General features: G+C 34.4%; 1 protein-coding gene and 1 long non-coding RNA gene across 5 annotated transcripts; one reads left to right on the forward strand and one right to left on the reverse strand.

The window, feature by feature from the left end:
• Positions 1-4,794: 4,794 nt before the first annotated feature.
• Positions 4,795-13,125, reverse strand: LOC127802010 (filament-like plant protein 7). 4 transcript variants are annotated; one of them, XM_052337627.1, is made up of 7 exons: positions 12,822-13,125; positions 12,494-12,711; positions 9,803-9,917; positions 9,463-9,601; positions 6,590-9,014; positions 6,435-6,495; positions 4,795-5,625 (listed from the first exon to the last, which is right to left on the reverse strand). In XM_052337627.1, the coding sequence occupies exons 3-7, from the start codon at positions 9,899-9,901 to the stop codon at positions 5,125-5,127; spliced, it is 3,225 nt and encodes a 1,074-aa protein (XP_052193587.1). In that variant the 5' UTR covers positions 9,902-9,917; positions 12,494-12,711; positions 12,822-13,125; the 3' UTR covers positions 4,795-5,124. The 4 variants fall into 4 exon arrangements, with proteins under 4 accessions (XP_052193587.1, XP_052193588.1, XP_052193589.1 ...); XM_052337628.1 differs by lacking the exon at positions 12,822-13,125 and adding an exon at positions 12,270-12,338 and having other exon boundaries at positions 12,494-12,811; XM_052337629.1 differs by lacking the exon at positions 12,822-13,125 and having other exon boundaries at positions 6,435-6,483; positions 12,494-12,811.
• A 4,058-nt stretch (positions 13,126-17,183) lies between these two features.
• Positions 17,184-27,918, forward strand: LOC127802719 (uncharacterized). Its single transcript, XR_008023337.1, has 4 exons — positions 17,184-18,032; positions 26,873-26,917; positions 27,254-27,279; positions 27,600-27,918. It is a non-coding gene; the product is annotated as an uncharacterized LOC127802719 (long non-coding RNA).
• Positions 27,919-27,931: the final 13 nt, after the last annotated feature.

Below are 27,931 nucleotides of genomic sequence, written 5' to 3' on the forward strand. Positions count from 1 at the left end.
TATTTATAATTTTAATACATACACAAAACCAATAATTAAATATACAAATTAATAACTAAATATACAAAATAATCAAATACACACATAAATAAAATTAATAATTAATTAAACATATAAAATAATCAAATATACACATATAAAATTAATAATTAAATACACAAATAAATAAATATACAAAAAAATTTCCCAAACAATTCCACAAAAATTCTCCAAACAATTTCTAGTCCTCGTTCAAATATACACATACACAAATCGATCTGGTTCTCGTTTAGCTCGAAGAAAATGATATGTTCCTCGTCACTGACACTAGATTTGGTCATCGTTCTACTCATTGTCATTGTTGGTCGTCGTTGATAGTCGCCACCGCTAGTAGCCACTACTGCTCCTTGTCGCCGGAGTCTTCTTCAAATTTCGGAGCTGCAAGAGAGAGTCGTTGGAGAAATAGAATTGAGAAGCAAATTTTCACTCCTCAACTGTAGGGAGTCATTTGAAGCTCCATAAAAATTTGGGGAGAAAATCACTTGATATGGAAACTCGTTGGAGATGGTTTCCAGTGATTTCTTCCTCAAATTTTATCTTAGCGAGGATTTGGCCCCCGCGTTGGAGATGGCTTTAGGTTTATTAGTGTTGTATTATAGTGAAAAGTTTATTAAAAAAATAAAAAAAAAGTTTTAAGAGCCTAAAATAATTTTTTAGGTTAAAAGGTAAAAATTTTCTCATAATCGGGGAGTCCCGCACAACGCTCAAACTAGATAATTTTGACATTCAATTTTTTTTTAAATATTCCAACAAAATGATAGACAATAATCCATAAAGAATTCTAATTCTAAAATGATTTCAAAATATTGAAATAAATATCATCTATAAAAATCTTAATATTAACAAGTTTTAAAATGTCAAATATAGACGTCAGCTATAAGAATCCTAATTCTGAACTAATTACGATTATTCCATGTCTCTCTATAAATAAGGAGATAATCATTACAAAAAATGTATGTTTTTAATACTAGTTTCAATATGGCCTCTATTATTTACAGTGTTTAATTTAAGTATCAGAGTATTTGCGTGGGGAGGTCTGATTGTTTTCTTTCTTGTTGCCTCAAGTGGCTTGATAACAACATTTTCAGTCAAATAAATTTTTTATTGTATTTCGACAATAACAATTAGTAATCATTCTAAATCAAAAACTAACTATACAAAATTATGTATTTTAACTTAGCCATCCAATAATGTTGCGCTATTTATCTATTTTCTATTCTTAACACTCAACTAATATACATCTACACAAATTTTTGTGTGTATATTTTGAGATTTTTCTTAGCAAACAATTGATATTTTTATAAATAAAACATATATCCAAACATAAACTTAATAGAAAACTTAAAATTAGTTTGAACTATAGCTGAAGGTGTACTTTGGACTGATCAAAATAATGTCGTTTTAACCCCTAGTTTGCAGAAGACGGAAGAGAAAGGAGAAAAGGGAAGAGGAGAAGAGAAGAAAGCAAGAGGAGGGGAAGTGCAAGTCTAGGCAAATCGGGGATCAAAATAACGCCATTTTGATCTAAACAACACTATTTTGATCCGTCTGACTGAAATCCAAATTGATTTCAAGTTTTTTGTAAACTTAATAGATATAGTCGCTTTCATCATAATTGTTGTCTTACATATTAATTAGAAAACTTTAGTTATTTGACTAAAATATATGTCAATACCTAGGGCTCGAACGAGAAATTAAAAGAATTTGAAGGAGAATTAGACATAAATGGAGACAAAACAACTAGAATAGAGGAAGCACGGAGGAGGGAGAACAAAGAATTGAGAACGAAATTAGAGACAAAGATTCAATTATCGTTCCATAATATATAATTCTCTAGATTACGGCTTATCTATAGAATTTCTAGGTTAAGGTTTAGACCAACAAAATAACAAGTACGCAAATAAAAATATACAGATAATCTATTATTACTAATATGCGGTTTTAGTGACAATATGTTAATCCAAAAGATAAAAAGACAAGAAGCCGCCTCCATTGAATTCATAACTACATCACTTCGTTTTCACTGTTTACTATTCACGATGTTAGCATAATTAGGGAGGCAACATGTTAAGCATATTCACACCATTTATAGCATGTCAAAGAATTCCCGTAAATCATCATAGTTAATATGAGAAAACAGCTAGAATTACATGTGAGGTTAATTTCATTTTCATTTCTTATTATTATTTATTTTCGTATTAGTTTTTGTGTTTTTATTTTCGCTCGATAAATAAGATTATACAAGTGAAATTCACCAGACCCAAATTTGAGATTTTAAACTCACAAACACTACTTGCGAGCCATTCAACTCTAACGGTGTGATTTGAACATCTTTCTTTTCTTTTTTTTTTATTAGATGCTTTCAAAGTTGAAGAAGGACATGGGAGATAGTCCTCACGGGCGTAGCATGGTTGGTTCTCAGGTAATAAATTACACCCAAAGATACAGATTCGAGTCATGACAGTCGCGGTGTGAGAATTTCACCATCTTATGGGGGTGGCTCCTTGTGGGTAACATGCACTGTGTCTGTTACCTGGTGTGTTGTCGTGTACCGTGATTAATCCCTCTTACATACATGAGGTAGTGTGTGGGAGACCCTTAAAAGTGAATGATTTCACCTTTTGCACCCGAGCGTATGAGAGATGGAAACAGAGAAGATGGAGAATAAAATATAATGTTTATTGGACCTGTTGTGAAGGTGAGTGTCACTATTTTATGGGCAGTCCCATTTGAGTGACGGATGATCAATTTGTTTGGAGCATTGAGAGTTGAGAGAGTTTAGGGTCTATTCTATTCATTCAAAAATTGTATCTTGTGAGGCTTTATAATTTTGTTTAGGATTTATAATTTTGTGTGATTGTGTACCTAAGTATGTAATTATTTTTTTTTTTGAAAATGTTATTTTAACAAAACTAAGAAAAAAATGCTTATAACAAAGGAATTTGCAATATATTCAAACCGAGTGAATAATGGAGTGTACAAATTTCATGTTCAATTTCTAAGTCTTCTTTATCTATTTTTTTTTTTTTTTTATGTTCTCTTACACAAGCAAATATCTCATTTTGGTGTGACGGTTTGTCAATAAAATGATTTTCAAAATACCTTTTATGACCTCTAACCTATAATAAACTTTGAAAAAAACTTTACGTTTTCACTAAGACTAATCTTCATCTAAACTTTGCGTAAAAGCATAATAAAATCGAAAAATTAATCACCAAACACTAACCACCCAATGAGTCTTTATTAAAAGGGTAAATATTAAAAAAAAAACTCAAAACACGAATTTGTAAATTTATTCAAATGTTTTAATTTTGACAATTATATTTCAATTGAGTGTAATTTTATTTAATACCTGAAATCAATTTGATAGGCGTGTGTTATTGCTGACGTAGCAAGCCACCTCTAATAAAAAAAAATATAAGAGTGGAACTCACATATACATATAAGTAAAATTCACATGTATAATTTTATTTTTATTTTTTTTTATGTGTACATGTAACTCTCACTTATATTTTTTTTATAACATATGACGAGTCACATCAACAATAACCTATGAAGCATGAAAACAGCTCGGAAGCATCGTTTCGGCGTTTTCGAACCGTTTCCCGTTTCGAAAACGCGAAGACAGCCCGAAACGGCCTTCAGAACGTTTCTGTAAATTGCGAAACGTTCTGGGGGACGATTTCGCAATTTACAGAAAATGTGGGAAAACGCGTTTCCAGCGACCACAGGTCACTCACCTACAACGAGGAAGACAATGGTCACCGAGAGGTGAGGCAAGATATGGAGTGTGCAGTGACGATCGAGGCGAGAGATGGTGTATGGCGGTGGGCGGCGACGAGGGTGAGAGGCGAGAGACGGTGGCAGAAATGTTTCGATTGTGAGAGAGGCGAGATCGAACGCGATGGTGAGGGCAAGAGACTCGTTGATGGCAAGAGAGGCAAACGATGGTAGCAGAGACTCTTCGACTGTGAGAGAGGCGAGACGAAGGCGAGGGTGAGGGCAAAAGACTCGTCGATGGCGAGAGAGGCAGCAATAATGGCAAAAATCGACTGTGAGAGAAGCGAGATCGACGGCGAGGACGAGGGCAACAGACGCGTTGACGGCAAGAGAGGCGGCGAGTGGGCGACGGTGGCAAACAAAGGAAGCGGCGGCAGTCAATCATTGACAGTAAGCAGCGTGAGTCTCTCTCAGGGCAAAGAAAAGCAAATCTAGGATTTGCAAAATTATAACTTAATATTATTTATAGTATATAAATTATATATTAATTTTACATACACCCTTATATTTTTTAAATTACAGTTTATCTCGCGTTTCCGTTTCCGCGTTTCTCGTTTCCGTGCAACATAGGCAATAACACATATCTCTTAATTTAATTTCCGTTGTTAGATAAAATTACACCTAATTAAACCAATTGAGATAAAATTAAAATGCTTAGATAAATTTATAAATTCACGAAAAGATTTAATTTTTTTTTTTACTATATGCCCTTATTTAAAAATACTTACCGCTCTAGTTTATCACATTACAGGACTCTCTCCTAGAATATACATAATAGATGATTTGGTTGCTAAAACAAATAGACAAAACAATATCAATTCTGACAAATCCTGCTGCCAACATAAAGGTGAATAACCCTAACCTACCCCATGATGTATGAATTGCTTTCTTTTAAACTCAACCAATCTTTGTCTCTATTTTTTAATAGAATTTTTACACAGAAAGATATTGATTTGTCACATAAAGTAGACCCTCTTTCAGAAGTTGAAGCAGTTTGGGAAGCCTTAGATTGAATTACAGAGACTGCTTTTAAGTAAGCCATGGCAAAAGTCATAAAAAACAAAAAAAACATATTTCCTCTTCTTGCTTGCTCATAGACAACACAAAACATGTTCACAAGCAGAGTACCTATGTACAGCAGCAGCACCGGGCACAGCCATCCATATTCATAGCAGAACTTGCAAAAGCATACAACTTTCTGTTTATTCAAGCTAAAGGCAGGGTGACCAAAAGGCAAGAACTGAGATAATTGAAAACCGGGTTCCCTCCAATGCAGCCGGTTTTCAATTTTCTATCTGCATATGCTTAGGTGGTGAGAAATCGAGATGCCTTCTTGCTGCTCCCTCTCTTCCTTCTTGATAGTAGCTTCCTCAGCAAACCAAACCCTTTTCCTCGTTTCTTGCTTGCTACAATTGCCAGAGACCCGAATGCTGCTGCATGAGTGTCGCGTTCCAAACCGAGGTATGCTTCTGGACGTGTAATGAGGACACTAGGCGCAAACAAAGGATTTTGATTGCCAGAGAGATGAATTGGTGGTGTCTTTGCTTTGACGGTGCTGATAATTTCTTTTGTGTTTGGGGACTCCTGGTCCTCTGCTTCAGCATCATCCTCGGCTAGCATCCGGTCACGCAGAGAAGACCGCTGGCTCAACTTCTTCTTCTTGTTGGTGGTGCTTGTGGTAGTAATGACCTTGTCAAATACAGATGTTTCCCTCGGACAAGCCAGTGCGTTCAACTGTTTCCCCAGATTTAGAATTGTTTCTTGGCACTCAGCCAGTTTTGCAGAAGCAGCTGTGATCTCCCAGCCCTGCATGTTACAACGCCAACTTCATTAAATGTGGAAGTAGTTTGCTTCTTCATTAAGTTTTTAGGTTGTTAATTACAAGATATCTGATCCATTGGAAGAAAAAATCAGAGTTAGGTAGCCCTAGCTTGATTTATCTGTCCGCATATCACAGCATCAACGATATACATAGATTTTAGGTTGCCAATCATTTGTATCTATGACCACATATTTCACCAAGAAACATATTTAATATTGTAGCAACTTTTCATTGTTTGCTATGGCGTTTTGTTGTTAATGAGATCAAGACTTCTGTCATTGATGTTTCCAGCTAGCTTTTCTTAAAAGCATTTTCACTCTTCTAAATCTCTTAAAACAGGGTTAAGGAATTTTTGTGCCCAAAGACATTTGGTACTACAGAAACCTCAGAAGTTAAGTAGGTGTCTTTTAGTCTTACCATGCTCACACGCTAGGGTTATTAATGTTAATGGGCGTTACTAAGAGACAAAGAGAGCAATTCAGCTCCTATTGAATGTCTAAACATATTACATATCACATGTACCTTCTATCATGAGAATGTCAAAAATAAAATTCAATATACTAGTATGACATATTTCATGCCCCCATAATCCTCATAGATAACATTCAGGAGCCTAAAGTAGGGAGGATTTGGATTGCAAATTGCACAATTCTTTCTCTATTCCTTCTTTCTTTTTCTCTTCTTTTTTTCTTTTAAGGAGAAGCTAACTGCTAAAAAACAGATAATTTAATTTTATAGACAAGTGTTGGCGCTTTTTTTTTTTCCCTTTTTTGTCATTAGAAGAGGATCTTACACTTTGGAGAAGCTTCCCCTCCTGGTCTGTGCTGTCTCTTGGAACTTCCCTGTTGGCAACACTGTATGAATTATATATTCAGGATCAGGCATATTTTTCTTATTACCCTACTGTGATTCCCTTGGGAAATAAGAGATCGAGAAAATAGCAGGTACCTTTCAAGCTGGAGTTGAAGCTCAAGGCATGTACCTTCTAATTCTTCACAACAACGATTTTTATCTTCTAGTTCTACTTCAAGAGAGGATAACTTTTGAAGAACCTCATTCAGTTTAACTTTAGTAACAGATAGTTGGGTATCAAGATCTTCATTGATAAGTTTCTGATTTTCAATCTGATCCTCAGTAAGTCCTTTGGATTCTTTCAATGTGTTTAGTTCTTTCTGAAAGTATCCAATATTTTGTTCAGCTTCCTGGAGTTCACTCATTGCAGCCTCGTTCTTGTCATTGGAAGACTTTAGCCTCACCTCTAACTCTATTTTTGAAGATTCCATACTCTTCAACTCATCTTTTAGTCCCCTGATTTCTTCTTGCAAAGCAGACTGGATCTTCTCCATTGCAAATGCAACATTTTGGCCATTTGAAGAAGTAAGCAAACATGTCAACTGCTCTTCAGACAAGTGGCTATCTTCAACCCTCGTACTAGAAACATCTTGAGAGATAACGCAGTTGTCTACAATCCAATCTAATGCAGATGCCAATTCAGCAGCAAAGTTCTCAAAATTAGCCTTGCCATCCAACAGATCATCACAAACATGGATAAATTGTTGTAGAACGCTGCTTAGTTCAGAACTTTTGCACTGGAAAATGCAAATCATGTAGTCTGATGGTTTTGTCAATAGCTTGCACTGTAAGGTGACCCCATCTCTTTCTGAAACATTATCAGGAATATAACCAATATTTGAGCATGCAGGATCAATTCTTCTGATAACCTCAATGGTCTTATGAATTGACCTACTCAGACTAGATTGACCATGCTGGTTGCTTTCTTCTGCTGAGGAGTCAGTATAAGGAGTTCTACATAATGGACCAACCCTTGGAGATGTATTTGGAGATTTCCAGGTGATGTAGCCACTAATAGGGACAGGGTCAGATGCCTTACAGTCCTTTGAGCCCTGTTCCTTGTCACCTTCAGTAGCACAAGAATGTTTCATATGAGTCAAAGCTATTCTAACATCCTCAAGAAGATCCTCAAAACTTCTTTTTGATATTCGGTTTTGATCTAAGATCAATTTCAGGACATTTTCAAGCCAATTATAGCTTTTTCTAGTTGAATCACAATTTGTGTGAATTTCAGAGTCAATGTCATTGTACTGTTGCACCACTGCCACTAGTTCTTTTCCTCTTGCATCTAAATGATATCCACTTGACTCCTCTGAGTAAATTGCTAACGCATTACTACCATCTGAAGAAGCACAAGAAGCTGCTGTTGGGGTATGAATACTAGCTGTTGCTAATTTTTCCATCTCAACAAAGTCATCCATTAAGCTCATGTCTGAAACTCCAAAAGGTTTTAGTTTGTTGGGTGTCTTGGGTTTTTGATTTCTGAAATAATCCAGTTCTGAAATTAAAGCACAAGCCCACGATTCAGAATGAGTAATTTCATCATTGCTGGTGCCAAAACTTGGAGTTGGAGAGAGCTCTTTTGACATAGGACTGCACATAGCCAATTCCATAGACTTTTGACCTTTTGCGAGTTCTCCACACTGAGTTTCAACCATTGATAATTTAGAACTGGTTTGGGTGCACACTAATTGCGAAGAATGGAGCTCAACATCTTTCTTTGCCAAAATTGCTTTCAGAGTCTTGTTTTCTTCTTCTATATCACACAACCGCTCAATCAAGAAATTGATCTTCTTATTGGGAATTTCAGAAGTTTGTAGAGTGTGATCGCTCACAACCAAACTTCCCGTTACAGGATTCAACTTTCTCCTCCTAATCTCAGAGTGATTCCTTCCCAGGATTTCGACCTCACTCTTCATCTTTGCCAGAGCAGCAGGACCTGGTAATCGCTTCCGCACTAAAACTCGTAATCTCTGACATTCTGCTTCCAGCTTTGCAATCTTCTTAACACCCTCCAGGTGTTGCTTGTATGCCACATCAGCAGATTGACGATTAAATTCAATCTCCTCATTTCGAATCTGAAACTCCTTTTCAAGCATGCGAAACTCATACTTTAGAAAAGCATTTTCTTTTTCTACAGAGTCTAGTCTGGACATAAGGGTGTTGAATTCTGCTTCTGTCTGAGACTTGTCTTTGCTGAGATCTTCAATCAGTTTCTCTTTCATTAGGAGAGCCTTACTCAGACGAGTGCTCTCAGCAGTCAAGTTAGCAAGCCTTCTACTCTTCTCAGTTAACTTTTCCTCTAGTTTTTTCTGTGCCTTCTCAAATTCTCTGGAGGTCTTCATAACAGCATCATGTACCCTTTGTTCTTGATTTTCTCTAACAGCATTCAGTTGCTGCATGGATTCTTTCAATGCAGCATTTAGCTCAGTTAATCTTTCATTTGAAGCCATTTTCTCCTGTGATACTTTCCCAAGTTGTTGTTTTAAAGAAACTACTTCTGCCTCTGCCTTCTCCCAGCCTAAAAGGGAATATCAACAGATAAGATCATTGAAAAACTAAAACCAATTGAGTATAATTGTTGAGAGTACAAATAATAATGCAAAAGATAAAGTTAACTCTCGATCTACAAGCTTAACCTTTTAGATGAGATAGTGTTAAATTGTTAACATGGTATCAAAGCAAGCAAAAGAATTGAGTTCAAACCTCACTGCTAACTCAAATTTAAATAGTTGCATGTGTTCGGACCAATCATGCAGTGAATTTTGGCCACGTGTGAGGGGAAGTGTTTAAGAGTAAAATAATATAAAAGATAAAATTAACCTTCTACCTACAAGCTTAAGCTTTTAGATAAGATGGTGCTTAACAATAATAAAGTTCAAATACATTGTTAGAAATATGATATGCAATATATCAGAACCATGATATGAAACCATTGTTCATGGAGAGAAAGATATCAGCAAATTCACCTGCAGTGGTTTCTTCTACCATTTTTGCATGTCTAGCTAGAAGTTCATCTTTGGTTTCACTCTCACGGAGAACTGATTCTAACTTCTCATTTAGATTTGCCAATCTCTCCAAATAGACCTCCTTCTCAGATGGAGTCATCTGTAGTTCATACATAAAACTATTCAATTGTGGTGGATCCACAAAACAAAATATTGGCAATGTCACAACTCAGATCTATGCCTTGGTACATAATGAAAGCTTGAAGAATTTTTTATATGTATCAAAACCTACACAGAGCAGGAGAACTTCCTTATGCATCTAATATGCTATGAAGATCCAACAGAGAAGAAATTCCTTTACCTCTTCTTCATTTCCTTTTGAAGCAATGTCCTGTGCATTCTTTGCAACAATTGTCTTCTCTGATGATCTCTTCCTCCAAAGCCATGCCTTGTGGTCCATGGTTCCTCTCTATTCTCTGGAAAATTATCAACATCTTAACTTCTTTAGGACAAGCTCAATGAAAATAATCTAATACACACACACACACATGAATATAGCATTTCAAAAAGAAGAATCATTCTGCACTAATCCAGCTTCAGCAGAAAACTTGGTAAAGATGATCCACATAACATACTTCACTTAATACCTGCTTTAAGAAGACAGTTAACTAAGATGCTCTCCATGATAATGGAATTTATAAATAGTTGAACTTCTCCAACTGAAGCAATATCTATGTTCTTATCTGTTGGATAAGTGCAGGTGTTTCATCGAGGTTTTCTGCCATGGTAATGCAACTTTTTGATATTTTGGTCAATTAATTGTTGTCATTGAACCTTATGGACCTAACAGTCATGTGAGAAGGAGAATGGCAAATTTAATATAGGTTATCCTAATCAAGGCTTGTGTAATTGACATCCTTGAAATTATGCATGTGTCTAGCTCAAAGATTGAGTTCAATCTAATGAGATCTTACATCTTAATCCATGTGCACATCCACTCTGGAGGGCTTTAGAGTGGGTGCGCGTAAATTACCAAAAACAATTTCTTTCTACTTCAAAGGAAAAAAAAAACTAGTAAGTTGTTGAAGTTGTTGCTTATCTAACTATGAAATACATCAGTCTATGAATAGTGCAAGGAGTTTGGCAAAGTATATTTTCTCCAGAAAATAGAGATTAACAGAGTAAAACACTGTTAAGAAAGTCAAGTAACATCTGGGAAGTGTAGTCCCCCCCTCATTTATCAATGACAAATGAACTACTAAGGACCTTTGCATTCTAGTGAAATGCAACATCAACTACACCATCCTACTGTGATTTCCCTTGGGCTACGCTTGTTACTATGATTTGTGAGGGCCAAAAATAGAAAAACATAAAATGAATGTTCCTATATACATAAAACAACACATATACATAATTTATATCATTTTCTTTTCATTTCCTTTTCATCTAATAATCCTTCTTTTTTTTTTTCAAATATAGCCTTAGTACAATTGGTGTGCATGGAAGATGGGCCAAACAGAGGATTGGGTTCTTTTTCTGGTCCAGTATGTTGATTTGTGATTCAAAATCAATTGATAAATGGTCATTTGGATTTCATTTCAATTGCATGTGGGTTTCATGTTGCATTTGGGTTATTAATATGTAAATTGGCTGGTTAAATGTGGGCTGTTGATCATCATCTAAAACCCTCCATCTACGGGCTGCCATCAAAAGCCCCTTTGTATATAAGCCTTCTATGGCATTCCAATCAGCACTTTTCACAAACGAACAGAAGGAGAACAAACACACACAAACAGAAGAAAACACGCAAGAGAGAGCGAGAAGCTGTAGCGGAATGAAGGGAGATCAGAACCCTAATCCAACAATCAGGTATTGATCTTTCACTGTTTTCATGTATTGAGTGTGAGAGATGTATAGAAGATTGTCGTGAGAGTGTTGTAATCGCTTGGTTGATTAAACATTGTATTCATTGTTTCTTCTTGCTTCGGTTGTTGGTTCTGATTTCACTGTAATCACTGTAAATCTCTGTAAATCCATTGTTTATTATTAGTGGATTTACTAGGATGAAGCCCTACCGTGAGTAGGATCGTTTTGATCCGAACATGTAACGTTGTGTTCATTGTTTTTGTGTGCGTTGTGTGTTTGTATTTTCGTTCAGTCAATTCTGTTCGGATATTCTTGGATCTTGGTATTGCCGTGGTTTGGTTGTGTGTTTTATTTCACAGATATTAACACAGTACGCATTGAAATTTGGGGATGACCAGTTCAACTAAAAGTTAAAAAGGTAAATTGAACATTTGCATTCCATCCAATTTCTATACTCAATATGAAGTGCAAGATGAAGAAGTTGAGAATATCTCCACACCATAAAACAAAATAAATAAATAAAACTAATCTGACCTACTCTATGACAGTAACATGCCAACTTGAGCCACCATGATTGTCTTAAAAATATACGTAGATTTACTTCTATATATAGAAGAGAACTATCAATAAATCAAGAAAGAATGCAAAAGAAGTCAGTGGTTCTACAATAAGTACAAACAACAAGCTACACTTTTTCCAGATTACAAGCGTTATAGTGGAAGCTCAGTTACTCTTCTGCTAATGCTGTATCGCAATATCAGCTTCCACATAAACACATAAAAGAAAAAGAACCCTTAATTTAGACAATGGAGAGAAATTAGCAGGGAAAGAAAAATACAGTTCAAAGGCATCAGAGTTACTAAGTAAAAGAAGCAGCTAACTAGACTAATTTGTTTCATATAATGAACTTCAAATTGCAGGCAAAAAACTGAACAGTATATCACCAACTCCACTTTACCAACCTAATCTCGCCGATTGTGACAGAAAGATTAACTAGTTGGATTGAAACTAGCATATGTTGTTTACATGCCCTGCATGCCAAAATTGCCAAAAGCGCCATAGGAAACTCCGTCAAAGAGGAAAAGACTAATTGGACGATATGAATGCGAGATACCATGAACATTAAGCAAGAATATGTGAAATAGAAGGTGGCTAATAAGCAGAAGCTGCTACAGAGCTCACTCGCCTGGTTTAGCGCAGATGAAGTGAAGCTGCCCTAACAGTGTTCACGCCATTCTCGCTCTGCTTCTCTGGACTGGAATTCGCCTCCAACTTCGCTTCTCAAGCCTTAAAGAGCGTGAAAGAAGGGAAGAAATTACCGCAGAAGCCAGAAGCCAGAAGCAAGAAGCAAGAAGAAACCTCATCACCGCTGGCAATGAAGATGAGTCCACCGACAAAAACCTACTGTACAGTTGAAATCAAAGCGAAGAAAGATCAAAGATGAAAGTCATAAAGTGGACACAGAATTGATGATAATGAAGAGAGAGAGAGAGAGAGAGAGAGAGAGAGGAGACATATTGACAGTGGGACGCTGCCATATGATGAGGCGGATGGTACGGTGGAAACTGTGTCACTCGCGGAGCAGGTTCGTGTTCATCGCGTGCCGGAATCGAGTCGAGAGCATGAAAATGATTTAACTTCCACTTTGGATTTTTTCTTTTCCTTTGGACCCTTGCCGTTAAAAGAATCATCCTGTCTTCACCTTAGTCTGAAAACAACACTAATTTTCCTGGAAAGCTTTTTCCGGGAAAGAATCCGATGGCAACGCTAAACTGCCCTCCCGTTTCTTTTCTTTTCTCTTTTTTTTCTTTTCCTTTCTTTCCGGGAAAAGTGGGCCGAGAAAATTTGAAAGCAATGGAACCACAATGCCAGCGAGTTGTCAAAGAGGGCCCCGATGATTTAATGCGCTATAACCGTGATTCCATGTTAAATCAGGTTAAAGCTCCTTTGATTTATATTAATTAATATAAATAATAAAATATTAATGTAAAATATCAAATTTACTTATCTAAACAATATATAAAGAAATTAAAATACTATTTTATATTAATTTTAAGTATAAAATTATTGTTAATAATTATTTTAATAGTATTTAATTTAATGGTCGTATGTATGATTCCACCGCCAAAATAGCGCGTGCAAATTCACTCACCTACATGAACTGCAGACATGGGCCCGGGATCCATTTGGGCCCGTAATGAGTCTGGTTCTCAAGCCCAGCCCAACAGCTAATAAAACTAAAATTAAAATCAAAATTCGTTCTCTTTTTATTTCAAAAATTAAGGCTCTAGTTTGTAAAATATTTTAAGTTATATTTTATTTCTAGGTATATTAATTTTTTTAAATGAAATTTCAAAAGGGGCAATATTAAATAATTTTAATATTTCTATGTAATAATTTTAAATATTATTATAACTTAAATGTTATAATCTTATTTTTTAACTTTTTTTTTACTTCTTTAATAATTTGACCTATCTTCAATGTGGTAATTAATTATTAGGAGAAATATATAAAGTTGAATAATCAATTTTGAAAATTTGATTGTTATTATTTATATAATTAATTGATTATTTAAATTATCTTTATTTTACATACAATTTAATTAATTTAAATTTATTTTTTATAATTTTAAATGTCATAATTTTATTTTTCAACTTAATTGATTATTGTCATTTATTTAATTCTCCTTTTTTCCATTGGTCTACTCCGAAGATGTGCTATATGTTGGACTTGGAGAAATTAAATACAAATTAAATTTGTGTTTTGAAAATTATGTTAAGTAAGATTCAAATTGTGTGGCAAAGCGTGGGAAAAAAAGAGAAACTTAATGGTGACATGTGATTTGATAAATTAAGAGAAATTGAAGAATTTGAAGAAAAAAAAATTAATAGAATAAAACAAATATCTCTCTCTCTTCTTCCTCTTCATTCCCGTTCAACACTTTCATTTCCTCTCTTCTCCTTTCTCAATTATTCTTCTTAAATTTTCTCTTCTTCTTTACTTTTATTTAGTAAATTTTAACCGTATTTTTTTATCCAGTTTGGTCTTTTGGTGTAACATAGCACCACTATTCTATGAAGTGAGTGATATGAATACAACTAGAAAAAATTAGGCATTGAGGGTTCGTATGGCACGCACATATGAGACAAATACATGTGAAAATTAAAAAAAAAAAATGTCTACCATTGAATGCATATTTTAGAATAAAGAGGTTGGTTATCTTTTATTTATTTTTTTTCCTGTTATCGTGTAATTTTTGTATTTTTTTACGCATTGCTTATTGTATTACATGTTAATTTAGGTTTATTTTCTATATGGTTTCGAGATAGAGTTATGTACTTTTTATTATTTGTCTACCCTTGAATGTATATAAGGAAATCTTTCAAAATTTATAATCATTTTGTTGTATTCTCATGATTGTAACACGATTATTTTGTTTATTTTTTACTTATTTATTGTGATTTTCATTTATTGTAATTACTAAATTATACAACTTTCGCTTTAACGATTTATTTATTTTTTTACGATATCCATGCATCACATGGGTAATCCACTAGTTATTTTAATAGTATTTAATTTAATGGTCGTATGTATGATTCCACCGCCAAAATAGCGCGTGCAAATTCACTCACCTACATGAACTGCAGACATGGGCCCGGGATCCATTTGGGCCCGTAATGAGTCTGGTTCTCAAGCCCAGCCCAACAGCTAATAAAACTAAAATTAAAATCAAAATTCGTTCTCTTTTTATTTCAAAAATTAAGGCTCTAGTTTGTAAAATATTTTAAGTTATATTTTATTTCTAGGTATATTTATTTTTTAAAATGAAATTTCAAAAGGGGCAATATTAAATAATTTTAATATTTCTATGTAATAATTTACTAATTTTACTATTCTATTAATTGCTTTTTAAATTTCTATATAATTATGAATTGATTGTCAAAAGTTAGGTCTAAATGCAGTCATCTTCCATGGTAACAAAAGTTTTAAGTAAGAATCGCTTACAACGTTGCAGCGTAAGCTTGAGTTGGAAGTGAGTGTGTGTGTATGAATTTCCTTCCTTGCTAAGTCTTTCCAAATCTTTCCTTCTTTACTAAATCTTGCTAAGTCATTCCAAATCTTTCATTAATCTCCAAGTTTTCCTTATTGTTAAGTTGGTGGGGTGCGTATATATAGAGGTGTTGATGGTTTTCCTTATATACGAAGTTTTAAGTTTTTCCTCCCCCAACTTGCTTCTTCTCCTCGAGTTTTACGTCACTAAGAGCAAGTCCACGTCCTGAATTCTACTAACTCTAGTTATTCGTGGCTATTATTCACCGAATATGTCATTTCATCCTGTTGAGACAACCATCAAAATCTACTTGTCGCTTGTGCATGGAGCTAACTATCTTCAAGATAGCGTAAAGCACGACTTGACCTGCTTATGTTCCTGTCTTCTCCACGTTTCAGTCGTGAGCGTTGCTGTTCAACCGTCTTTTTCGCTTTACTGTTTTGGTTTGGTAACATCTATTATTATTCATTTTCTGTTATAACTGTGTTAATCTGTAGTGAGTTAGTTGAAACTGACATTTTGTATCGGGTGGGTTATTTTTGTATAATCTTTTATGTATACACTTTGTATCTCTAACAATTAGATGCATAAATAATTCTTAATTATATATATATAACAGGTACAATTTATAAAACAAGAAACTCAGGTGAGGCAGAGCAAAGCAAGAAACAAGGGGCTCGATCTGCACATCGGGAGACAAGTGATCAGTGCGAAGTGAGTCGTCCGAGGGAATGGCACTCTCCCGGGGAATATCTTTCTGCCTGGTTCTCCCAGGAGAGCTTTTTCATTTAAACTGTAACATTATAGAAAAATGTCTTTGAAACGTCTTTTTGGTGTGTTGGTGGGTTGAATGTTTTGGCTTATCGTTCTTCTCTTGAGTGTCTTGTTATGTCATTTGGGCCGTTGATATATGGTTTTGTTTCCTGTTGCTGTTCTTATGTCATGCAATTATAAAATTGGATTTCGGAAAATTGTTTTGATTGGCTATTATCTTTTGTCTTTGGGTATTTTTGTTTAATAGTTATTCGTGATTATCGGTAGGCTTAATACATACGATACATCTTCAATAATTAAAAAATGACTTATTAGTATGAAAAAATTAAATCTATTCACGTTTTTACAATTTTATCTAAAAGTTTCAATTTTAATAATAAAGTTTCAATTTAATCAATTGATTATAATTTTATCTAAAATTCGAATCCGATTCAAGAGGCGTCCACAATCTGCTGACATGGCATGCCACCTAATATTTTAAAACATTTTTAATGGACCTCACATGTACACATGTAAAAAATAAAAAATAAAATAATGTTAAATATATATATTTAACATTTATATATATAAATGCACAAAGAGAATGAAGCAAGCGGGCGGAGAATGGTGACGAAGAAGGATGACGATGACAATGGCAAACATCGACGATGACAACCAATCTGAAAGTTAGAAACAACGATCAATCTGGGCTTTCTCTTGCTCACAACGACGACAACCAATTTAAAAGTTGGACCAACTACTAATTTGGATTTCCTCTCGCTCAAGGCCACCTCATAGAAAACGACCGACAATCTTCTGCTTTTCTTGACAAGTGACGTCCTCTGTCGACTGCCTTGCCCTCGCCATCGATTGCTTAAGCCAGCCCCATCGACTTCAATGATCGGCCATCAAGTTTTCAAATTCTAATTTTTTCTAGATCGGCATCTATTAGGCCTGAGCATAAAATCGATTTAATCGTTTCAATTGGTTATTCATTGTGGGTGATTCAGATTTGATTAGTAATTTACAAATACTTCGAGTAGTGGGTTCAATTCAGGTACTTGGGCAAAAATACTCACAAACCAAACTGACTTGTGCTACCCAATACCTTCAGCTCCAAGTCCATGTTCTGTCCATTCATTCATTTCTTCTTTCTTCTTCTTACGCAGCACATCCAATAGCCCGAGCCGAGAGACTACCTCACTCAGGTCGCCCCCCCACTTGTCGTCAACTTTACCTCGACGCCATCAGAACTGAACGAATTCGTCGTCGGCTTCTTCCCCACCCAATACCCAACCCCTTACCCGTCGTCGAAACATCGACCCTAGCCCTAGGTCACCGGCTAACCCTCATTAGGTATGTGAGGAACAGAACGCTGGCGAAAATGCCTTCCTTGGTAGAGTTCCAGCTGCAGTGCAACCAGAAGCCGCCGATCAAGTTGTGGCACAACACCTTCATCTGGTCGCACCACCACCCCTTTCTCTCCCCACACATCTCGGATTCTCGAAGCATCGGCCTCTCCCGCGCCACCTAGCCACCTAGAAGAACCTGACGCAGCTGCCGGCGATTTCGGTGATGATTTTATCCATCTGAGCTTTGGAAACAGAGAGGAAGCTTCCCTGTGAAATGTAAAGAACAAAGGCTCTAGGCTGAGAGTTAAGCCACTGCACATTGCCACGGCTAATTTCGCTCTCTGTAAGGCTAAAGTAAGGAATCACCTGGCCGATGGGGTGAATGGGGAGGAGGATTGCTTCCTTAAGAACATAAATGGTGTGGGATTCGATCTTGTAGGTGGAAACAAAAAGGAGAAACTGCGTCTTTCGCACCCGTGACGTAGCTTCCATAGCTATATGGAAAACCTTTCGTCCGTCGTCGTGGAAGAATGTTGGAAGATTTGCTAAGCGGGTTAGCGGAAGTCTAGGTATGTAATCGACCACCTCTTTTCCTCGCTCTGTAACATGTTGAAACCAAATTGATGCACAAACAAGCAAGAACATTAAATTAACGAAATCAATATTCTATACAGAATTTATATACATAAATAAATATTTGTCACTACATTTGGATCATTTTTGAAATACAGCTTTTATTTCTACTGGGTTTGATGGTTAATTTGCTCATACCATGACAGATTATTAATTTCTGGAGTTTTAAGTCCACTTGGAAGGTATAAGCTTGGCTTCTATAATTTTGCTCCTTAAGTGTTCGATAAAATGCTTACGACAATCCGGTCCTAGAATACTGTGAAGCTGCAAGCTCTTGACATTAAAATGCCTATATAAAGACTGCTTCATCAAATAAAGAATTAGAGTTTCAACAGCCCATTTTTTTTGCATATCACGTGTTCGATAGAATTCCTCTTTAAGCAATTTTATCCTTTGCCCTTTGTTATTGTCCCACTAAATCGAATAGTTTATTTAGAGATCATGCCATGTTAAAAATTCTAGACAACCTAACAATGTTAATCCTTGTGTACTTTCTTCTCTTTTTTTGTGGGAATTGTGTTTGATTCAATTCTGAGAACAGAGTAAACAAGAAGTTTTCTGATATTTCCATCCTCTCCTCTTAACATTATGGAAACTAAATGTTTTCAGTGTTTGACATCAATAACCCAAAACAAGTTAGGAGAAAAAAAAGCAATAATTGATCAACTGAATGGGGAAAACAAGAAGGCATCTGTGGGCATTGAACAAACTATTTTCGGTTCGATTCGGTTAGTTCAAAGTTTAAATCGGTTAATTCGGTTTGGTTATTTCGGTATTGCATCAAGTCGGTTCGGTTATATCCATAAGGCCGATTCAGTTCGGTTATAACTGAATGCACACCCCTAGCATCCATCACCACCTCCAGCTTTTAGGTCAGTCGTCGCCTCCAGCCCAACATCGTCGTTGTCCTCGTCTTCCGTCATTGTTGTCCCCATCCTCTGCTTGCCTTCTTTTGTAAATATATCTATAACACACGCACGTGTATATATATAACATATATTTAACATTATTTTATTTTTTATTTTTTTTACATGTGTGCATGTAGGGCCCACTCAAAATGTTTTAAAATGTCAAGTGGCATGCCACATTAGCGGGTCTTGGACGCCTCTAGAATCAGATTCGAGTCATGAATAAAATTGCAACAAATTGATTAAATCGGGACCATATTGTCAAAATTAAAACTTTTGTATAAAATCACAAAAACGCGAAAAGATTTGGATTTTTCGTGCTAATAGCCTTTAAAAAATATAGCGTTTAATTCTTGATGTGCAAAACGTCAAAATTCAGTATCTCAATTATTTTAAATTCTTATCGTAACAGAACGTCAGCACATGTATGAACGCGCCCGTTTCCGTAAATAATACGCCGCGTGAATAATTGATCGACATTATTTGAATAGGTTGACTAATTTGTTGTGCTCACTCAACATTTAAAAATATGACGTTTAGTTTATAATATACAAAATGTTAAAATTTTGTATCTCAACTATTAAAAATTATTATTTTAAATTCTTACCCTAAGACACAAAATATGATATAAACAAGAGAGTGAGAGAGCAATGGAATCAAGTTCAATAAAGAGAAATGATGGAGATTAGTTCTATTATATCTTGTGATTGAAAATAAAAGAATGTAGCGTTTTTTGAGTTAGTGATTAGAAATTTAGATGTTTGCATTTAGAGGTTTTTTTTTTTAAGCTATGGATAATTTGATTTTTTTCTCATTAAGGTAAATTTTAATCTGATATGGTAAATTTTAATCTAATATGTCTCGCTGACGTAACTTTTTTATAACATGACACTTTCTCTTTTCTACATGTATGTTCTATATGATGTAGATAACAATTTTGTATAGTCTTAATTAAGATAAGAACTTAAAGTAATAATTTTTAATAATTCAGATACAGAATCTTGATGTTTTTGTACATTAAGAATCAAATATTATTTTTTTTTAAGTGTTGAGAGAGCATGACAAACTAGTCAACTTATTTAATTACTACCAACTTGTGTTCACATAATATGTCACTTGAGAGATATCATATTAAACTTAATAAACTTAGAAGTGCAACAACAGAGATGATACAGTAGAGGTGCAACACAAAAACCTATTTTAATAAACTTAATGAACGTTTCATCTCAAAGAAGAACGCAATGTGTATCTTCTAGAGTTTGAGAGCTCAGAAGAACAAGAACAAGATAAGATGGGATCTGAAGAACAAGATGTGGTCCAAGTGAAAGATAAAGAGTTATACAGGGAAGATATTTTTTTGTCACCCTTTTCCCATTAAAAAATACTATAGTCAAATGATTTATGTTGTTATTTGGATCCAACAAAGAATTTAATTGATTGAAAACATCATCATCAAATTGCCTGAATCTGCAAAAATAAGAAAATAATCAGAGAGCGCATGGAGGTTTCTGCGCAAACACTCTGATACTTAAATCAAACACTGAAGATAATGAAAACTGTATTGAAATCAGTATTAGAGACATTGTACATTTTCAGAGACGAGTGTCTTCTTATTTATAGAGGAATATGAAATAATCTATATTAATTTAGGATTAGGGTTATTATAGATAACGCCTATCTCAATTATCCCTAGTCTGATGGAGACTAGGATTATTATGGATAGCGTCTATCTCTTATGGATGATGTTTATTCAAATATTCTGAAATCATTTTAGAATTAGAATTCTTTATAAATGATTATCTATCATTTTCTTAGAATATTTGGAGAGATTTTCAAATGTTGAAATTATCTAGATTACGCGTTTGCATGAGACCCCCTCTATGGAAAATTTATGCCTTTTAGTCGAAAATATCGTTTTGGGCTATTAGGCTTTCAATAGTTTTTGCTTATGACACAACAATTCTTTACTTCTTAGTGATCAGGAAATACAGAACTTTAGGCCATGTTCACTTTGTTATTTTCAACCCATTTTTAGTTTTTCAAAACAGTGAAAAGGTGTTTACTTTTATATTTTCAGAAATCATTTTCGAAAACAAAGAAAAATTTTATAAGAAAAATTCAAAACAACAAAAAGTCATTGTGGCTGTTTTCATTACAAACACACTCAAAATTTTCAAAATGCGTAAAACACTATAGACAAAAAGAATGTGTTTTCAACAATCTCAAAACAGACACTCCAAGCATAAAACTAAAAATGAATTTAAAACTCAAAATCGAAACATAAAAAGAACAAGTCCTACACTTTGGGAGATTGAAACCATTATAAAAAAAAAAATGTGGAAAGAGCTTAGAAGAATTCAGTGGCATGCAATTACTTGAATTCAAGTCTCGATGGGTAGTAGACTGATTAGTGAGAAGTTGAGCTATGATAAGGATGCTTTCAAAATTAAATAATGGCCAAAAGTGTATATATGGAGCAATTTTACAATATATGGAACATAAAACAAAATTATTTTTTGTTTGTGGAAATGGATGTGCATGAAAAAATTTCTTATAGAGGACAGTGGTGGTAAAATGAATTAAGGTCGGAAGGCAAAATTGTGCTAATAGTAGCTAGTTCTGGAATTGTAGTTATATTATTAGATGGAGGCCGAACAACACATTCGAGGTTTCACATACCTTTGAATGTATCAAAGGACGATACATGTGGGATTAAACAGAACACACATGCGGTAGAGTAGATTAAGCATACAAGTTTAATAATTTGGGATGAAGTGTCAATTGCTAATTAATAGGTATTGTTTTGAAGTAGCTGATAGATCTTTGAGAGACATATTGAAAAGTGTCATGCTTGGTGCTATTCATAAACCTTTTGGGGGGATGATCATGACTATGGTTCTTGGAGGTGATTTTAGATAGGTATTGTCAGTTATTTCAAGAAGAGGCAGATGTGAAACAATTGCAACTTCAATTAAAAGCTCTGTTTTATGGGAGCATTTTAAAATTGTTAAGCAAATCGTGAACATAAGGCTGAAAAATGAAGGTTTAACACAAGTTGAGAAACTTTGAATAGAAGAATTTGCAAACTGGATTTTGGACGTGAGTGAGGGAAGAGGATGTGGCAATGAGGGAGAGTCGTGGGTAAAGATTCCTTTTGATTTGGTTTTGACAGATAACGATAATCCTTTTTGGGCTATTGTGAAGGGTACTTTTCTATATTTGTTTAATAATTTTCACAATTCTTAGTATCTTTAAAGTAGATCAGCCTAACAAATGAGAGATTTGAACAGATCAATGATTATGTCATATCATATATTTAGGGCTAGGAGTGGATATGTCTTTAGCGGATTTAGTGTCAAAAGTAGATTGCCAAGTATAAGATGGGGAGCTCTTATATCCCAAAGAGGTTTCAAATAGTCTCAAATTTCCTGGATTGGCAAATCATGTTCTACATTTCATAAAATTAATTATAATAAGGGTTAAAATATTTTTTATTTTTATAATTTAATTCGAACGTTTCAATTTTGGTAATAGTGTTCTGATTTGATCAATTTGGTGCTATTTTGTCTAAGACCCAAATTCAATTAAAGAGGTGTGTGCCTTTGCTAACGTTGTACACCACCTGATATTTCAAAATATTTGAGTAGACTTCACATATGCACGTGTAAAAAAATAAAAAAATAATATGTTATAGTATATATATATATAGAGAGAGAGAGAGAGAGAGAAGGAAAGACAAGGATGGATAGCGACAAATGAGGGCTAGAGGCAGAGGCCAATCTGGAAGGAGGAGAAGGAAGCCTAGCAATTGTCATCTTTGCCTGATTGCATGATAGTCAGCCTTTCTTGTTTCTGATATGGACTTCCTCCTGTTCATGGTCACCTCAAGGAAATTGATTGACAACCCTTTGCTTTTGTTAGCCAATGACATCCTTTATTGGCCACCTCGCCCTCGTCGTCTATCACTTAAGTTGACCTCATCAACGTCAACAATTGGCTATCAAGCTTCTAGATCAGCTTCCATCGTCGCCTCTAGTATCCAGATCGACCACTGCCTCCAACCCTCCTTCGTCATCGTCGCCGTCTATCCCTGCCCTTTATTCTCTCTCTCTCTCTTTATATATATATATATATATAACATATCATTTTATTTTTTTAATTTTTTTTTACATATGTACATGTGGGGCCCACTCAAATGTTTTAAAATGTTAGGTGGCGTGCCACATCAACAAAGACACACGCCTCTTCAGTTGGATTCGGGTATTAGATAAAATTACACTCAATTAATTAAATCGGGACATTATTGTCAAAATTAAAATGTTTTGATTAGATTCCAAGAACGCGAAAAGATTCGACTTTTTATTGCTATTAGCCTTTATAATAATGTTGTTGTGAAATATATATCAGAGTGCAAAACTTCCCAATGTACGAGATTAGTTGTGTTGAGCCAACTTACTCATATTAATTAAATTTTGATGATTAACAAAAATATTTTTATAATATAAATGTATTTCTTTTTCATATAAAAAAAATTATTTTGAATTAAAAGTGGGTACAAAAAGTAAATTTATTTTGAATTAAAGGTGAATTGTCTTTAAACATGTTTCCTTCTTTTGATCATTTATGTCTCAAAAGTTTATATTTGAATTTTCATTTATGGATAAATGTTTTTATTACTTATACAAAAGGTATATTTATTTTGAATTAAAGGATAATTACTTTTAGACATGTTTTCTCTTTCTCATACAAAAAGTAAATTTATTTTGAATTAAAGAGAATTGGTTTTAGACATATTTTCTCTTACTCGTGCAAAAAGTAAATTTATTATGAATTAAAGGAAATTGATTTTAGACATGTTTTATTGTTTTAATCATTTATGTCTCAAAAGTTTATATTTGAATTTTCAAATCTCGATTAATCATACAAAAAGTAAATTTATTTTGAATTAAATGTGAGACATGTTTTCTTATTGTTTGAGAAAATCTAAACATTTTTTGAATTTCAAACTTCATATTAACCCTTTCTTTAGTGGCTAAAATATTTATAACCAAACTCATTTTTTGAGTATCCATTGCACATATTGCATATCCAAAACTCCAAAAGCTCTCAAGCTAATTTCTAAGCATTCCAAGGCTCTCAAAGATTCATTGTTCATCCACTGAAGAGCCACAAGGCAAAAGGAGAAAAGTTCTTTAAGTCTTCTATGACAAATTCGAATTTTTTCATTTAAGGTTATAAATTTATTTATTTATTTAAATATTATTGTCTTGTATAATTTGTTCTTAATTGCTTATTTGTGTCCAAATGTGGACAAATTATTTGTAAATATTTAAATTATTATTGAAAATTGTATAGGTTTTCTAGATCCGTTAAAATCTAGGTGAATCTAGTTTCCAAGGTAAACTTGGGAGAAAACCTTGGTATAATAGTTGCCTAAAACCCATTGTAATCTATGTGTGTATCTAGTTTTCAAGGTGAGCTAGTGTGAAAACTTGATAATTTTGATTTAGTGGAACCCTAATGGTGGTTAGACTTTGGGAGAGTGGACTAGGTGTATGTGAAGACACCGAACCACTATAAATTGTCTTGTGCCTCATTGTATTTATTTTTGTTATATCTCGTGGCTTACATTTATTATTAATCTCAAATATAATTTATTGTATTTATCAAATATATATTTTTCAATAAAATCATTAATCAAGAATATTTATTAAAATTGAGAAAAATTTTAATCACTCAATTCACCCCTTCTTGAGTGGCCATACCGTAAGGGACCAATAAGTTGTAACATAGTGAGAAAATGGTATGTTGAAGATAGAATTATTACCAAATTTAACATTGGAGATAAAGTTATTATACCTAGGACAATGATGTCTAATTCGGATACCAAATGGCATTTCACTTTAAATCATAAATAATTTTCTATTATGTTTTGTTTCAGAATGGTCATCAATAAGAGCTAGTGGCGGATCTAAGGAGGGGCTGGCACGGACTTCAGCTCATGCTAGCCTCAACCAATATATATATATATATATATACACACTCACAGACCCTGAAATTGAAGCTCTAGCCCTCCCCTTAGATCTTTCTTGGATCCGCCCTGATAAGAGCCACGGACAATCTTTGGGGAATGCTAGCTTATTTTTACCTACACAAATATTCATACATGGATAATTATATGTAGCCCTATTAAAGTTACATCTAGAGATGTTTTGTAGGTTTTTGTCATGACAAAGAGTCGCATGATCAAAACACCATAAAAAATATTGTTTATCATGAAGTTCTTGAAGATTTAGAAAAAAAAAAAAGATTCTATGGTATTTAACATATTATTTTAAAAGTTTTGTGTCCACACTTCGAATCATTTTTTAAAAGAATTACAAGATATTTCATTTTTTAAAAACACAAAAAGAGTCTCTTTTTGGAGCTACAAAAACATTAAGGGCTTGTTTAATTGCATTTATTTTCTATGAAAAATGAGTATTTTTCACTTAAATTATAACTTTTGTAGTGTTTGATTGCACTTATTTTCTAGAAAAATTAAGTTCTCATTTTCGATCATGTGATTCTCTTTTCTCGCTTTTGCGAGAAATGATTTTCCTAGGGGGGCTTGTTTTCCATTTCCAGGGAATTCAATCATCGCTGCGCACAGCATCTCTCGCTTCTGTCCACCTCAATTTCTCTAGGGTTTCCTCTCCCATTCGAGCCGGCTTCGTTCCCTTCCTCTTCGTCGCCATCCTCCGCCGAAGTCGAGCCCCTACTTGGGCTTCGTTGCCATCTCCGACTTCTTGTGAGTCGCCATCCATTGCCGAAGAAGACCATCTCCGACTTCCTGTGACTTGCCATCCCTCACCATCGATCTTCGACTTGGGCTTCGTCGCCATCTCCACAAAAGACCAGCTCTGACTTCGTTTTCATTGCCATCTCTGACCATCTTCGGTTTCGAGTTTCACACCACCAACGCATCTTCATCTTCTTCTATGGTAAGGTTTTCGTCCTCGTTCTGTTCTTATTTCTGTAGATCCAGCGAGCGATCTTGGTCTTTGTCCACCGATCTTGGTTTTTCTCTCTGTTTCAGTGAACGATCTTGGTCTTCAACCATCGATCTGGAGTCTTTGTCCACCGGAAGAAATCTTGGTCTTTGTTTCAGCGAGTGATCTTGGCCTCTATTTAGTGCCTTGTTAGTTGTTACTTGTACTCAAGGTGCAACTAATTGAAAAAATCCATCAGAATTCCTAGGATGGTCCACCGGTAGGATCTTATGCCACTCAAGCTTGGTCCAGACTATATAACTTCAAGGGTCGTATAAGGTTCCTCTCTATGTTTTCTAATGGGATCAGGTCAATCTTTTATGTTGTGATTGTAGGATTGCACAAATCTACATTGTTATTTAGACAATCATGGGAACCTTCCTCATATGTTTTATAAATCAAAATGCTTATTGAACTAGTAGTTTATTTTTTAAAATCTTATCTTCCTCCACAGAACCTTTAAATTGTCGTCCTTATGAATGCCATAGAATAAGTAGCTTTGTAATGTACCTTGCACACTTATGTTTATTATAGATCTATCTCAATTGTTGATCCGTAAATTGAGTTTCTTGTTAATTTTTGATTTTCTGTATGTATGTTGCGTATTTTTTAATTACAAATAGGGGTTTGGTTTTGGTTGTTTTCTTTTACTTAAAAGTTTCTCTACTCATTTTATGGGTGACTCTGGTAGCATTTATTGTCACTTACGGAGAGAAATTTCTGCATTTCTTCTCATCTGTTTTCCATCCTTATTTATGCTAGTTATGTCAATACAAGTACCTGTTAATCTGCTAACCAATTTTTATCTTCTTATATTTTTATTAATGCATCATGCAGTGAATAGTTCAGAATTTGGTCTGGATATTGAAGATTATCTTATTGGTGAGCAGTTTAAAACTCTTTAATACTTTTATTGCAATGGATCAGCATTGATAAATTTATACTGGTCTTGATGTGTATAGGGGATGAAAATAATACAAGTAGTTTGCTTTTGTTGTCTCTAGTGGACCAGAAGTATTAGTTTTTTTTTTTGTGTGTGTGTGTAACTTATCACTCCATAATATAAGAGGTTTCTGCCCCTTTATGGCACTTATAATGTGTTTATTTTCATCGTGGCATGAATACTTCCACATCCTCAATGATCGTTAAGGCCAGGTTCTTTTTCAGGACACTTGTTTTGATAGATGTGTTGACAGAAAATATTTTCTTGCTGTGCAGGAATTTGTTTTATGTCCAATGAACTGGTAAGGATCCATTTTCCCAACTCCTCAGAGAGTGCTTTATTTTTGGTTTTTTGTTTTGAGTCTGACACATAGTTTACTTCCATGATTTGATATCAACTAGTTTAGAGGTTTTTGTGGCATGAATTTTCTTTGACAAAGTATATTGAATTATGGGTTTATAAGTCTTTCCCTGGTCATGATGAAGGAGTGCTAAAATTCTGAACTTGTGTGCTTCATATTATTGAGAACCTATAGGATTTTTAGATGAAGCTCATTATTAACTTTCAATAATATTAACAATTGGTTGATGGTGGAGTTTGAGCATAAAATTGTCTTTGCAGCCAAGGTATGTGGTGAACCAAGTAACAGCTGGGGATTATGATTGTCCAAGAAATGTGTTGAAGTTCTTAACAATAACAGATCTTCATGCATGTATTATTCACGGATGGATCACGTCAGATTAGAAGATAGTGTGCATTATTATACACATATATTAGGCTTTGTAATTTTATTACCAACTTTGAATCCGAGGAATTGCTTTGGTGATGTGGTCATCTAACTTTTTGCTAGTGCTTCCAATTGATGTGTGGTCATCTAATTTTATTATGTATGGTCTTGCTAGAATTATAGGTGTGTTATATGTTTATGGTTTTATGACTTTACAGGTGTCTAC

This window comes from Diospyros lotus, chromosome 5 (assembly GCF_014633365.1).
Source record: "Diospyros lotus cultivar Yz01 chromosome 5, ASM1463336v1, whole genome shotgun sequence".
Lineage (NCBI taxonomy): Eukaryota > Viridiplantae > Streptophyta > Magnoliopsida > Ericales > Ebenaceae > Diospyros > Diospyros lotus.

Bases quoted from the DNA above. Each gene is read 5' to 3' on its own strand.
- LOC127802010 (XM_052337627.1), bottom strand. From the start codon at position 9,901: ATGGACCACAAGGCATGGCTTTGGAGGAAGAGATCATCAGAGAAGACA. The intron at 9,602-9,802 runs GTAAAGGAATTT...TATGAACTACAG, and splicing joins CAAAAGGAAATGAAGAAGAG to ATGACTCCATCTGAGAAGGA. The intron at 5,626-6,434 runs GTAAGATCCTCT...TGTAACATGCAG, and splicing joins AGGGGAAGCTTCTCCAAAGT to GGCTGGGAGATCACAGCTGC.